The sequence below is a fragment of the Lampris incognitus genome, chromosome 11, assembly GCF_029633865.1.
Source record: "Lampris incognitus isolate fLamInc1 chromosome 11, fLamInc1.hap2, whole genome shotgun sequence".
NCBI lineage: Eukaryota > Metazoa > Chordata > Actinopteri > Lampriformes > Lampridae > Lampris > Lampris incognitus.
This window is the reverse complement of record NC_079221.1, coordinates 32,997,472-33,013,505: the sequence shown is the minus strand read 5'-3', so window position 1 is coordinate 33,013,505 and position 16,034 is coordinate 32,997,472. Positions and strand designations below refer to the sequence as shown.

At 40.8% G+C, this 16,034-nt stretch overlaps 1 protein-coding gene across 3 annotated transcripts in view; it reads right to left on the bottom strand.

The window, feature by feature from the left end:
- Positions 1–4,831: 4,831 nt before the first annotated feature.
- mrasa (muscle RAS oncogene homolog a) overlaps positions 4,832–16,034 on the bottom strand; it is a 41,790-nt gene continuing 30,587 nt past the window's right edge. For 2 of the 3 annotated variants that reach the window (XM_056289203.1, XM_056289202.1), the window contains 2 exons: positions 8,777–8,856; positions 4,832–7,732 (listed from right to left, as the gene is read on the bottom strand). In XM_056289203.1, the coding sequence (XP_056145178.1) occupies positions 7,633–7,732; positions 8,777–8,856 (180 nt within the window). In that variant the 3' untranslated portion in view covers positions 4,832–7,632. Of the gene's footprint in view, positions 7,733–8,772; positions 8,857–16,034 lie in introns of those variants that run through there. The other variant, XM_056289204.1, reaches the window with a different exon arrangement.

Genomic DNA, 16,034 nt, shown 5'->3' with positions numbered 1-16,034 from the left:
CTTGAAAACTGGGCTGGAAAACTGGGCTCAGGAATGGTTCTAAGTTGGGGTTCTGGGTCGGACCCTTTGGTCGACTGGTTGGCGTTGTCGCCCGTGGTGCTGAAGACATGGGTTCGTGTCCCGGCTGTGGGGGTTCCCAGCTTCCCCCCGAGTTCACTACAACATTATTTTAAAAAAAGAAAAACAGAAAAAAAAAAGTTGGGGTTCTAAGGAACTTATCATTGATCTTAGAAGAACAGTGATATACCCACAGCTAGCACTATACATGGTGAAGACGTTCTAATTGTTGACACTTATAAGTACTGGGGAACCGTGTTCGACTCCCAACTCAAGTTCGATGTGAACACATTTAATTGTCAAGCGTGGACAACAAAGAATTCACTTGATGCAGAAACTTAACTCCTTTAATGTCTGTAACCCCATTTTATGTTGTTTTTTTTACCAGTCATTTATTGAAAGTCTTTTAACTTTTTCCTTTAATTGTTGGTTTAACGGGTTGACTGTGAAGGACAGAAATAGACTAAATGGTATCGTTAAGGTCTGCTCCAAAATAATCGGAATCCAGCAGAGAGACTTGTGCTCCCTCTGGGAGAAATGTGTGGCCCAGAAAGCAAAAGGAATTGTTAACCAATCTGACCACATCCTGTCCAGTGAATTCACTGTAATGCTGCCAGGCTGGCGCTATAAAGTGCCTCCTAGGAAAACGAACCGCTATTCTCGGTCCTTCATTCCTTCTGCTATCAGGCTGTTAAATACTGAGATTAGTCATTTTAAATAAATGCTTTATATTGTTTTAAACTACAATCATTGGTTTATACCTTGTCTGTTTTTCGCATGGCTTGTGGGCCTGTGTGTTCACCGACTGTAGTGGGGGAATGTGGCGTGCAATGCATCTCGGAATGCTTCATTTGTTTATTTACTCTATTCTTTTGACTTATATGGATTTTTGCCCTTCGCCTGGTCCTCGTGTGAGTCTTCATGCAGGGCCACATGAGGGTGGCAGTGTGCATCTCTTGCCCATGTATTGATCTGTCTGTTGTCTCTGACATGGTGATGATTGCCGCTTGTCTGTGCATTTGTGTATGTCTGGATGGACTGTGGGAACTGAATTGTCCTTCTGGGATAAATAAAGTTGTCCGAATCTGAATCTAAGTTGGTTTAGATAATATGTGACTGGCCGGGAGTTTTTTGTTTCCCAGGGTTACTACTCCTCACAGAAAAGAACCATAACCTGTGGGGTCCCGCAAGGCTCTATTTTAGGTCCAGTTCTTTTTAGCCTCTATATGCTACAACTTGGTGATGTTGTCAAAAAGCATTAAATTGAGTTTCATAGCTATGCAGATGACACCCCACTACACATCTTTATATCCCCAGATGATTTTAGCCCGATTGATAGGTTAGTTCAATGTATATATAATATAAAGGTATGGATGTCATAGAATTTCCTACAGCTGAAACAAGACAGAGATAATAATATTTGGGGCAAAAGCACAGAGAGCAACTGTCCATGCACTTTCAGCCATTAGCACTTCATACCAAGGACCAGATCAAAAAATGTGGGTTTATCTTTGATTCTGGCATCAGCTTTGAAGCCCACATCAGAAATGTAACCAAAATTTCCTTTTATCATCCCAGAAACATTGCTAAGGTTAGATAATTTCTCTCTCAGGCTGACACAAAAAAGAAATGCATGCTTTCATAACTTCTAAGCTTGACTACAGCAATGCTCTCTTGTTTGGTCTACCTAAAAAAGCTTTTGGTTGTCTACAACTTGTTCAAATCGCAGCAGCCCAGGTAATGAAGACCAGACAGAGAACACATATAACACCTACTTTAAAGTCATTGCATTGGTTGCCCATCAGTTTTAGAATTGATTTTAAGATTTTATAACTAGTTTTTAAATCACTGAATGGCCTGGTACCAGCCTATCTCTCAAACTTGCTTTTTAGATATGTGCCTAGCAGGTCCCTAAGATCCTCTGCATTTGGCCTACTAGTTGTCCCAAGGATTGCAACAAAAATGCATGGGGAGACGGCTTTAAGACACTGTGGCCCTTGTCTCTGGAACAGTCTGCCTGAGGATCTGAGGGAGTCCACCTCTGTGGACATTTTTAAAAGAAAACTTAAGACATATCTTTTTAACCTGTCTTTAACTTAAAGTGCTTTGTCATTTGTTGTTTATTCATCTATTGTTGCGTCTTTTATTTGTTGTTTGCTTTTTGTGCCTTTGCTCACCTGTTTGTTTGCTTGCTTTTGTCATAGTTTTTTTTGTTATGTGTGGAGCATTGGGCTATTTACTATATAAATAAAGATTATTCTTTTTTGTGGTGGCGCAATGGTTGCCGCGTTCGCCTCACAGCAAGAAGGTCCTGGGTTTTAGCCCCGGGATTGTCCAACCTTGGGGGTCATCCCGGGTGGTCCTTTGTGTGGAGTTTGCATGTTCTCCCCGTGTCTACATGGGTTTCCTCCGGGTGCTCCGGTTTCCGCCCACAGACATGTAGGTCAGGTGAATCAGCCATGCTAGATTGTTCCCGTGTGTGTGTGTGTGTGTGTGAGTGAGAGAGAGAGTGAGTTGGCCTGGCAGCCTGTTCAGGGTGTCTCCCCGCCTGCCGCCCAATGACTGCTGGGATAGGCTCCAGCATCTCCGTGACCCTGAGCACAGGATAATCAGTTTGGATAATGAATGAATGGTGTTTTTTTTTTTCCCATTCTCTTTCTGTGGTTCATCTCAGTAAACTGCGGGGATCATCTTTGCACTTCTAACCAGTGTCATTTTCTTTAGGCACATTTATGTAAAACAGATGTCAGGCAAGAGTTGCTATATAGAGGGCTGCAAGGGGATGCCAATCCCCCATTAAATATATTAACTAAAATCAACCCTTTGTAAAACTGCCATCCCCCCTTTACAGTCCCCTTTGGGTTAATGGCATTATGTGATGTATCTTAATCAAGAAAAATTCATACAGCATGTATAAGAAATTTTTTTATAAAACACTCCAATCCGACATGCAGCATGCATCTGTTTGGAAGTTCATGAAGTGTATAAATTTCTGTGGACATTGTTGTGAATGAGTATTGTAATAAAATGAATTCTTAGCACAGTAAAAAGTGTAATGACACTAGAATTACTTAAAAAAAACACTGTGTTAAACGAAACAGGAGTCTAAATACAAAGCTAAATTGTTAAAAAAAAAAGAGACATGTTTCTTTCTCTGGGCTCTCAAATACTTTTCAAAAACATTTGGTGCCAGGAATTCTTTCATGGTTAAAAATATATAGTTGGTCTATGGCTACAGTTTTAGGGTGATTGTTTTTTTGGTTTTTTTTTAAGCACCCACCCACCACCAGAACAGTTTTCCCCATCAGACCATCCCACATGAAATTCTTTTACAAATCGACCTGATTGCAGTGAAGCATGACCCATGCAGACTGCTTCATCTGCCATAACTCACAATGTGGGACGGCGATCAATACAGTAAAATGGGACTTTTGGTGCTTCGACAGTCATACCCAATCGACCTCGAAGTCTCAGATGATTAATGAGCCGAGTTTGTGCTGAACAAGCAGAGGTGACTTTGGAACACGTGTAGATGCAGAGCAACCTGAGCCTATGGCAAACCCAGAGTGACAGAGGACTATAAGTTAACGAATGGGAACATGTTAAAAAGAAGTGGTAAATCTGTGCTCATTTCTAATGTTTCCTACACCCATCCATTCACCCTTGGTTATGCATTAAGTGTAAGTTATGTACCTTTATTAAGTGTTCCCATACAATTTTGCAGCACCCATCTCACCATCCACCATCCATCCATGTATTAAGGCATTATAACACACACAAAATCAGATGTTTGAAATCACAATACTTTTATTTCTTTATTGAAATATAATGGACCCCTGAGGCTAGATAGAAAGGCCATAGTTAAGTTGTTTGTGCCTCGTCTAGCTCTTCAGTCTGACACAGCCAGGTAATACATTGCAGACCTGGTCAAAAACACTCATTTCACCGTGACAACAATTTTTCTTTTGTTTTTAAAGTGAGATTTTAAATCTGAATGTTCCTTGTTGCTCTAAAAAAAAGTTTGATGTTTGAAACCCATGGTAGAGCTTCAAAAGTGGCTATCTGATTAATTACTGAAAAGTCATTGGAGTGTTGACCATAGAGTTTCCATCTAACAGAACCCATGTCTAGTCTACACAAGCAGAGCGGTGCACGGGCTTGGTCTGCATTATACCGTATAAGGTTCACCTCAGCACTATGTATGAAAGATGTGTTTGCTGTAACACTGTTGAAGCAGTTACAACTACTGAGTGTTACTTTTGCTCAAAATGGTCTGTCCTTACCTGACCAAGGTGTGCTTACAGGTGAAGTTTCAACTTTTGAGGCAGCCCGGGTCTGTGATGATCTCCTGTAAACCAGATGTTGTAAAGCTCTTGCATTTTAGAATCCAAAATAAATAAAACTCAGTTTCCTGACCCCTGTCCATAGGCTCATTAAAGCATATTACAAAGTTTGTATTTGGAGGAAGGAGGGGCAAAGTGGGGAAAACCCACAAACCTTTTACAACTCCGACCTAGAAACCAGGCGCTCTTTGAAATGTGCTACTGAGAGCCAAGAAAGAGTACACAAGTTTTCCTTACAGTTAAAACTTCTCCAGCTGGTTTAAACCAATTCATTCCTTCTATGCAGACTGAAGAGGTGGAAATCAGCCAGTGGGATTGTTAGATGGAAGGAAAACTTTCATACTCTTGATGATACATCTTTGAGAACCACTATTACAGATTACATACAGTAAGGACCACTGCTGTAACCTTTACACATAGAGTATTTCTTAAAAAAAAAAAAGTTTTTGTCCAGGTCTGGGACACATTGAGGTAACATGGACAGTAATAAATTATTCAGTTCTTTAGAAAACACTTTGCAAGAATCATATCAATAATACAAAAAGTATCAAACATACGTGATATAACATTTCTTCAAACACATAGTCCCCCCCCCCCCCCCCCAAATCTCCCCAGCCTGGAGACTGTTGCTGGAAGACCTAACATATGGTACAGCCATGTTAGAGTCATTCTCAGCAATAATCTTTTCACCTTTAACAGTCCCATATTACAGTCTGGATTAATAAACTATTAGTCTCTCTGTTAGGATCACTTCACTTTCCACACAGAGGAAAGATTTCGTTACAGTTCAACATCTGAAATTCCCTCCTACCAAACCATCCCCTCAATTCAACATCCTAATTTCAAATACGGAACTACAGCTTCAATCAGCATTTTTCAAACCAATGATTTGCAATTTGTCTCAACTCTGTGATGCTCATCCCTTCCTCCAAGGCAACAGGCACACACACAGGCAGATAGGGCTACAACTTGATTCGCTCACTTTGTTATAGTCGTTTTTACATTCATATTATTTAGACCATGCTTTCCCTTTTGTTTTACAGATTTGAAAAAGGGACCATGCCAATAGAAAGTAAGAAAATCTATTCAAAGTGCAAAAAGGTTACTTTCTTCCAGAGACAACTCACCCAGACAGAGAAGCCTCAAAAATCAACTTTTTAGTGCGATAACAGTACACGCCATTTCATAGGTTAATAAATTGTACATTCCCATCTACTTATCTGATTTCACATACAATGAATGTCTTTTTGCCCGCCGTCCCCTTAGAACAGATCTTAGTCATATTTAATGCTAAGCTAACATGGCTCTTAGTCCTGGGCTAACAGAGGGGTAACACTGGTACATTATAAAGCTGTGTAATTCTGATTTAAACCCGGATCCACAAAGCCCAGCTGTGGAGTGGGTTATTCCTGACCAAACGGGATAACAACAAAATCTTAAATGACAAAGTAAGCAACTGGTGCAATGTTAAAAGGGGCCAAGTTAGCTTTGCATAAACTACCATAGGACGCTTGGACTAGGATTAAAGATAATAATGGGCTCAGAATCTACACCAGGAGAAACACTTTTATTCCTCATTTAATCTAAAGAAAGCAAACTCCTCTTCCACAGCCCTGACATGAACTGGCTTCACACATCATTTGGTGAGTGGGTAGTGCAAAAACAGCTTCTCCAGGCCGTTTCAAACCCAAGATATGCAGCCCTCATTTTCTATCATCTGTCATTTCAACAATCGCTTTCAAATCTTTTTGTAAAACAGCTGAACTTTTCTATACTGCTGCCTAAAATCTGTTTTCTTTTTGTGTGTGTGTGTGTGTGTGTGTGTGTTTCAGACATAGCTTGCGTTTACTTTGATTTCTAACCATCTAAAAAAAAAAACTGCATGACATCTTAAGGTCTGTGTTCGTACGGTACCGGGTGAGGATTTCTGGTCTTGTCATAGTCATCATGGCATTTATAACGACTACAGAAGGCAAACTATGCTCAGATCATCTTTTCTAATTTTACTCACAGTTGATGAAAAGGGACTCTGACTTGTATGAAATAGGGTGGGGGTAAAAGATTCCAGTTATAGGAGTCTGAGAGAAGAGTTTTGTTAACTGGAAAAAGTAGGCCCTTGTTGGGCTTACACTGAAATATAACTACAAACAGCGCCCAATTTCACTCTCCTTTACAATCAAATAACGTCTTTTACATATTTTTGCCATTAAGTAGCCAGTTAATTCAGCAGCCACAGCTGACGTGACCGTTATTTTCGGGAACCAATTACTTACATTTTTCTTGGCTTCTATCCACTTTCCTTTTGACTTGAACAATGAACCCTTCCCACTGTCCTTCTGTTTGACTTCGCAACACCATGGAGCATTACACAACCACAATGTACACCCTAAAATCACAGCTCACTCATCACTTGTCGACAACATCACAAAACAGTTATTTTCATTTCCTTCAACAAAAAAAAGATAACATTGTCAGCCCTTCTCTGTCCATCAGTTCGTTCCAACCCCTTCATGATGTTCCCTCCATAAAGGGAGTTCTTCCATGGCATGGTGGACTGGAAACAGCCTAGATTTCAGACAAATGTCTTTTTTTTTTCTCTCACGGCTGAAATGGTAGGGATAAAGACAGAGACAGAAAGGTGAGAACAGCAGGTCGGTGGAATGAGTCGGTATATTAACCTGCTTCTGTTACCATCGTAACATCGTGACCCTCCGGTCCCGTCCTGCCACGTTCCTTTCCCAAAATACAGCTGAGTCCAAGCAGACACTTTTTCTGGCTGCACTGCCCTCTCTTGTCTCGCGCTCCCAGTACGCAAGTCCAACCATCTGCTGGGACGCGCTGGCAAAATTGAACTCGATCCGAGAGGCAGTTCACTAAACCAATGCAGCTCTGGATTTGATGCAGAGATGAGAGAAGGGATGCAAACATTTGAAGGAAACCCCAAATTCAGGAAGGGGGCCGTGGTGGCCATTCCAAGGACATCACACCAGGCTGAGCGGACTCCATTTCAGTCCATCTGGAATTTCAGATTTAGTTCTCCTTCCCTTTCCTCCTTCTTTCGATCCCCTCCCTTCATCCAACCCTCCATCGATCCTGCCCTCCCTTTGTGCTCCAGTAGTTGGCGACTGAAGGGGTGCAAGTGTCCCCTGACGTCCAAAAATTCATGAGTTTGTGTGTGGGCATGTGTGTGCATGTGTATGTTCTGTAAGAATAACACGGGCAATGAGGGGGGTCACAATATGTTGCAGTGGAACCTGTGTGAGCCTGTGGAGCGCTCCCCTCGCCATTTCATTTTCTTTTTCTTCTTATGACTCCGTTCTGGAACTTGTTGCCTGTTGAGACAGAGATGGTGAAGTTAGTATAGAGAGAAGAAGAAAAAAAAAAGTCAAGAGATTTTAAAAAAAAGGGTCAACCAGAGACAAGCAAAGAAATGGGGGTAAACGGGGATATAGATTAGCAAATACACAATAAAGATACAGGCATTATTTCATCTATCTAAAGTGGAAGGAATCCCTGTGTGTCTCCATGGCGACCGGGTGAACAGCATCATTCTGCCACTGCAACCCAGATTTTGGGCACTGCACTAGTGATATTCAAATCCTGCTTTTTCACATTCAGTTTATTATCCGTTTAGGATTGGTCAGACACAGTAATTCCACCACTAGAGGGCAATGTTGGTTCACTGATCCACTCTCCGACTGTGGAGCTTTAAAAAAAAACGGGAGTAGTTCCAGTTTTTCATATGCCAGTTACAGAAACAACATGGGCATGTGAACAACTTGTCCTTATCTAGACTTTATTTTGACAAATAAAAGGAAAGGCGAAGGGAGAGACATGACACTGCTCAGTTTCATATCAGAGGATCTTGATTTTGCAAGTTATGACGTGACCTATCTGTCAGTTCCTCCTAGTAGCAGCAGCAGGCCCTCCGACAGGATGTGACCACATAGAGAGCATCAACACAAACCAAATTCTTCTGAAATTACATGTCTGTTCAGACAGGAAATAACTCTGGGATTTTTCTGTCCTCATTCTCCCTCTCTTGCTGAGAACACTTTCACTCAGCCGTCCCGCCAGAATAAAAACAGCCGCCATGTTCCTATAAGGGCTGACACACTTTCCCTGCCCTAACCCTTCCACTGTACAGATGCTGGTTCACTAAGGAACCAAAGGGCTAGGAGCGAAGTTGCATTCCTGTTCAAAGGGATCCTCGGTGTGTTCTGATTTCATTATGCACACTGATGTGGCAGCAAACTCTTTAAAGCCGTGTGATGATAAAAGCATCAAAATCCAGTCCCAGTTATGAACAGCCCTGTACCTCCCCCACAGCACGCAGTTCAAAAGCAGAACAGAAACAAGAGAGGGGCATGAGTTACCTTATAACTCGAACAAGCTCATGAAAGGCCTTGTCCACATTCATAGGTGGGTCCTTGGCACTGGTTTCAATGTAGGTTATCTGGAGAAACACAAGAAACGTTCACATTTAATATCCAAGATGATCAATAATTATGAGAATACGGTTTTAAAGCACCAACTGAGACAGTGCTGCTCTGCCCCCAAGTTTTTCCTGTTTCTGCTTTGTTCTTGCAATTAAGATATTTTGATAATCTTAGGTTCATAGAAGCTTATTCAAGTAATGTGTTAGATGTTCCTTTTTTATCTACTTTGACACACTGTGTCAAAGTAGATAAAGTTAAAAGGAAAATTCAATGATTTTCACCCTTATCGCTGTGTATCTCCCACAGTGGATAGCACATGAAAATCACCTGCAGTTGTCCCTGATCTTTTTTGCATCTCGGGGAAGCGGAGTAGTTTCCCTAAGTGACGTATCATGACGTCAGTTGGCAGCTGGAAAAACTACATACGGCCTCGCAGGGCTTCTAATAGTCTAATCTACTCTAAACACGCTGTTCAATAAACACATCCTCGTTCTCAAGACTAAACTATGTTTCCCGTGGTGGAAGTGATGTCCCACAACAGTAGCGCAGAGGATTTTATGGATGATGATGATACAAAAGCTAGCATTCAGCAATGCATTCTGGTACACGTAGGCGCTGTGGGAAAGACTGTGAGCAGGAGATTTCTCCATTAATGTAGTACACTGTGAGGACTTTATTGCTTCAGTCAACTGCATTACTCAACACTACTGATTGTACATGCGCAAAACCATCAGTGAACAGTTTAAACCTTTATGATGTCCGTTAAGAATGTCCTAAAACCTCTACAGTTTTTCACAATTACTTACATACTGAAATTATAATAGCGCACAGTTAGTGAAACTTGACACTCGAGCAAAACCTCAGTCCAGATCTGTACAACTATGAGCACACTCTCAGCCTCACACTTTTTGCAAAACATCACAGTGTTTTGCAAAATACTAAACACACTTCTCACCATTAGACAAAGAAATCTGACATGATGTCACTTCTCTGCCATTTTTAAGGCAGAGAAGTATTGCCTTTCAAAATACAACACCTATGAACCAATTGATCAAACATGGCCGTCAGGTGAACAGTTTCTACCCAAGTGCCATTAAAGAATTTAACTCTGTTAACAAACTCTAAGGTTGCAATAATATCATGAAACTGTGCATTAACACCTGTACATTTGGCATGTGCAAAAAATATATGTATATATGCTGACTGGGGTTAGTGCGATACACAGACTATTTATCTAGTGTAATAGATATTACACTTATTTTTACAGTTACACATTATCTCTATGTTTATTGTGCTGCAAATGTTTGACTATTTGTATTTTGACTGTTTGTATATATTTTATTTCTTTAATTTTGTACCACTGGGGAGTTGCCCTTAATTTCGTTGTACAGTTGTGCAATGACAAATATAGGCATTCATTCATTCATTCAGACACTTAGGTGCTTCATTGTAAACACGCCAATCAGGTGTAAGCACTATAAAAAGGCCACAGGTGAGTGTACCTGTCTTCAACAAAAATGGAGGGCAACATTGCAATAAGAGGGAGAGGTAGACCTGGAGGAGGACGTGGACAAAGAACATGAGGACCAAATTTATCAGAAGAGATTTGAGCAACATTGGTTGACCATGTTGTAAACCATGGATTGACATTGAGAGAGGCTGGACAGAGTTCAGCCCAATTTCAGCAGATATATTGTTGCAACAGTAATTCAGATATTTCAGCAAGAGCACAGATGGAAAAACAACTTTTCTCTACTGTCTACAGTAACATTGGCACAGTGTAGCCTACTGCATGCACTATAGCAATACTTTTTGGTAACCATTCACTGCAGTCCATCTTTGAACCTTGTATACTGTCCTGTGACATTTTACATGTATTTTGATTGGTCAACACAGGATGAAGGGTTGAGAACATCAAGGAAAAAGGGGCCCCAAATTCTCAGAGAAACAAGAGAGAGCTATTGCAAATGTGGTTTGGACCAATATTGTGATATGCCACAGAGAAATTCAAACAAACATCCTCAATGACTACATAGTTTTCAATATCCATCAGGTCCCTCTATTAACACTGGGGTGAATCCTTAAAAAACATCACATACAGATGAAACAACTCTACCAAGTGCCATTTGAAAGATATTCTGAGACAGTAAAAGACCTGTGGCATGTATATGCAGCAGTAAGTAATGTACACTTCAGTATTGTGCACTGCACACAGAACCTTTTTACATGTATATTTATAGTAGGCCTATATTGACCAATTGACGTCCATAAGGGTCGAGTGCTTTCAGTTTTGTTTCTGCGATAAACTACACCTATTAAAGTCCTTTGGTGAGTCCGATCTGTCATTCTAATAACTGTCACTCTGCCATACTAATTCCTGTAATAATAAACCATAGACACAGACCCCGTAATCTCCCCATAACATACAGGAATTTAAACGATTTATTACCAGTTTGGACTTCAATTCAGTTCCCCACAAAGCCATGCACCTTGGACAATAAAAATGGTTTCATTAAATGTCAGCTCACTAACAAATAAGTCATTTGTAGTTAATGAACTTATAAGTACCCATAACCTAGACTTCACCCTACTGACCGAGACCTGGCTGCATAGAAATGGCTTAGTCGCACTCACCGAGACTGCACATCCTGGCTTCAAATTCATCCATACCACCAGATCTGATAAGAGAGGCGGTAGAACAGCTGCTGTCTTCTCTGATTCCTATAGCAGCAAGGAAATCCCCCTCAGGGAATTCACGTCTTTTGACTACCTTGCTTTTACTATACATTGTAAAGCTACAATTTTAATAATTACTGTCTGTCAGCCACCAAGATCTAAACATGGCTTTGATTAATTTACTGAGCTACTGTTCAAGGTTTCCACTGACTACGATTGTTTAATTATCTCAGGTGATTTTAATGTTCATGTTGATAATCAAACAAAACCTGATGCTAGAAACATAATTAGCTTACCGGAGGCATTTGCCCTCACTCAACATGTTCCTGGACCCACCCACAATAAGGGCCATGCTCTGGACTTAGTCAAATCAAAAGGACTTAATATTACTGTACCCTGTGTCATGGATATTGCTATTTCAGGTTATTGTTGCATATTTTTTGACGCTTTTCTGCTTTTCCTGTACAACAGAAGAGTACTCGGAACATTCAAAAAAACATATCATTGACAATAATACAATTGAAACCTTTAAGGAAACTATAAATGAGTTATTGTCATTCATGGCATCACCAACTGAGGATCTTGCGAACAACTTTGACTCAAAATATGAAATATCATGGACAACATTGCACCTGTTAAAACTAGACAGAAAAACAAAAAGCCCCCTGGAGAAATGGAGTGGTTGTTAGGCAGCTTAAGAGAGACTGTCGCCAGGCAGAATGACAGTGGAGAATGACAAAACTTCAGGTTCACCATGAAAGCTACAAGGATAGACTGAATAAATACAACAAAGAAATTAAACAGGCCAGACAGTCTTTCTTCTCTGAACTCATTAATGAAAATATCAACAATAATAAAGTGTTCTTCTCTATTGTTGATCAACTTATTAATCCACCATCTCCAACCCCATAAGAGATGTCAACTGAAAAATGTGAGCAATTCACTACATTCTTCAATAACAAAAATGTCATCAGATAGAACATTAGTGCCTCAAGATCCAGAAACTAACTTGCCCTCCAGTTCTCCAGAAATATCACTGGCACCATGTCTCACTTTGACCCTCTAGTCTAGACCTTAAAAAAACTAGACAATATTGTTGGGCAGTTCAGGTCCTCCACCTGCTGCTTGGATCCTATCCTACCATACTACCATATTTTTTAAAATTGTTTTTAACTAATTAGCACCTGAGGTCTTAGAAATTATTAACTACTCTCTTCAGTCAGGTATATTTCCTGCAGCACTGAAAACTGCTGTCATTAAACCACTTCTGAAAAAGAGCATCCTTGATGCAACAGGTATTGCCAACTATAGGCCTATCTCCAATTTACCATTCTTCAGCAAAATATTTGGGGGGGGGGGGGAGTTATTCTCACCTTAATAACTATGTAACATCAAACAACCTTCTAGCCATTTATCAATCAGGTTTTCATCTGTCCATAGCACAGAAACAGCACCTATCAAAGTTGTGAACAATCTGCATATGAACACATATTCTAATAAATTATCTGTTCGTGTGCTCCTGGATCTCAGTGCTGCCTTTGACACTGCTGACCATGATATTTTACTAGAGAGATTAGAAAAATGAGTCTGTCTATCTGGCCCGGTTCTGAACTGGTTTAAAACATACAGACAGGCAGTTCTTTGTGTCCATTGGAAACTTTGCCTCGGCCAAAGTGGGTATTATGTGTGGGGTACCCCAAGGTTCAATTCTTGGACCATTACTATTTAATCTCTATGTGCTCCACTCGCACATGTTATACAGAAACACAAAATAAATCCCCATAATTATGCAGATGATTCACAACTGTACATATCCCTATCTCCTGATGACCTAGATCACATACATTCTCTAACTCAGTGTATTGATGATATTAATCTCTGGATGTCAGATTTGAAGATACATCCTAGGATGCACTGGGACACATCATCAGTGATGTTTCCTGAGGTCCTCGGGTGTTTCGGGTTTTTCAACATCTTAATCAGGCCCTGGCTTGTGTCCCAGCAGCATTGGCCAGAAATCACTTCTGATCCAAAGCCATCTGGGGGCCCTCTCTGCAGCCTCCATGCAAGACTTGATGGCTTTCCTTTTAGCAGCCCCAGTGATGCCAAGTAGAGTTTAGAGCTTGCACAGTGAGTGGCCAGCATAATCTCTACACCCCACTTCAATGGGCTCACAATGTGCCTTCCAGCCTCTCCTCCGGAACTGATCCACCAGCTCCTGGTACTTGGACTGCTTCCGCTCATTTGCCTCCTCTATCCGGTCCTCCCAGGGCACAGTCAGCTCTACAAGGAGCACCTGTTTTGAAGAGGGTGATGATAGCACTGTGTCTGGCCTCAACAAAGTTGTTGTACTGTGGTCTGGGAACCTGAGCTGCCCCCCCAGGTCGACTTGCAGCGCCCAGTCTGACGCAGAGGTGAGGAGACCAGCTGCTGATCTGGGCTGTGACTGAGGCTGCTCACCAGCCCTGACAAAGGCAATGTTCCTCTGTCCACAGGCTTGCTTGTTGTTGGCCACAGCTTTGGAGATAGACTTTGGTGCAAAGATTCAGAGACAGAGAATTGCAGCTCATTTCATTTCTCTGTCTCTGGAGTGCAAAAGTGAAGCTAGAAATCTGGGTGTAATCATAGACGACGATCTAGATTTTAAGAGCCATATCAATCATCTCTCAAGATCAGTCTTCTACCATCTTAAAAAACATTTCTAAACTAAAGGGCTTTCTTTCAAAATAAGACTCAAGAAATCCATGCATTTATAATACATAGACTAGACAACTGTAATGGTCTATTCACTGGCCTCCCAAAATCAGTTGTGCAGCAACTTCAGTTAATTCAAAATGCGGCTGCATGTGTTCTCACCGGAACTAACAAGAATGAACACGTTACACCTGTTCTTAGATCTCTGCACTGGCTCCCCATCAAAACTAGAATCGATTTAAAAATTATGTTACTTGTATACAAAACGCTTAAATGTCTTTGCACCATACTATATAAAAGACATGCTAATTAGACACAAATCAGCAAGAACTCTCAGGTCCAAAGGCAGTGGTCTTTTAACCATTCCTCGTACTAACTCTGAAGCAGGGGAAGCTGCCTTTTGTATCTAAGTCCCAAGTACATGAAATGCCCTGCCGCCACAATTTTCACTCCAGTACCTCCCACCAAACTCTCCCTTTCTTAACCCCATTGAGGAGGTTTTTTCAGCATAAAACCCAGACTATATCATTAGAAAAGTAGAAATGTTAAAAGTGTTTTAGATTAAGCAGAGCAGTGTGCAACTGATTCAGACAATCAGATCATATCAACCATGTGTGTGCCATATGGTGAAAAAAATTGGGCTTTTATAAGTTATTGTATAGTTTTGAATGAAGTGTTTCATTTAACAAAAGATCTGAGGTGTTCTGCTACTTGTGTGTGTGCGGTGTGGTTGGGTGTAGTGTTTTGACAAAACAAGCCCTGTTTTCAAAATCGTGCTTAAGCAATCGTAAAAAGCTAAACATCCCGCTAAGACAAATGGTACTGGTACTATTTGCAAACTGACTTGGCTGTCCTTCAAAATTAAACTTGTGGTTTCTGCCCCCTCTGTTGAACTTAGTGGCTTATGTTTTTCTCCTTTACATTCTACCTTTTCGTATATAACGAATGTGTAGTACCTGGCTCTTCTCAGGAGGCCATTTTCAGGTAATTATAAGAATTTAATGTTGATCAAACTATTAAAATAACAAGTGGCTAACAAACTTACAAAGCATAGGAACACAGAACAAAGAGGAAATCATTTGCATATCAGGCCCCGAAGTATTTTCAAATGAAACTGCCAAATGCAAATTTTCAGTGATATAATAATAGTAGAGCATTAGCCAGTCAGCCCTATGGTTCATTTCAACATGTCAATACTTACAAAAAAATAGGAAATAACAGGGTAAACAAAATCTTGGTGTTTGAACCCTGTCCATCATACAGCAACGCTGCTATAAAGATGGTACAGTATACTACACTCTAATAGGCACTGTGTGAGAAACACATTACATCACAATGTTGATTTGGTAAATCCAATATCGTTTATGTTGCCAAGACTTGTGGGCAAATGTTTCCTCTGTATTTGTCATTATTTTACAAATGTTTTCTCAGTCAGCCCACTTCCAATACCCTGGCATTTTCCCATTGGTGCAAGAGGGAAGAGATGCCAACTAAAGCATCTGAAATTCAGTAAATAGAAAAGTCCTTCTAATTAGCAGAATAAACACAGAACTTGGACAGGACATCTGCTAATAAAATGAATGAGACTATTGTAATCAAACAGAAAGGAGGGAAACGCTAGTGCAGAGTGGCATTGTGGGTTGTTGTTTTCCCTGTGTCCTGCTGTTCCCCTGGACCAGACTCACTGCACACCACTGACAACATGCAGACTCAGCAACCCTGCTCTCTCTCTCTCTCTCTCTCTCTCTCTCTCTCTCTCTCTCTGGCTTTGTCTCTCTCTCTCTCTCACTTTGTCTCTCTTTCTCTGTCTCTCTCTCTCGCTCTC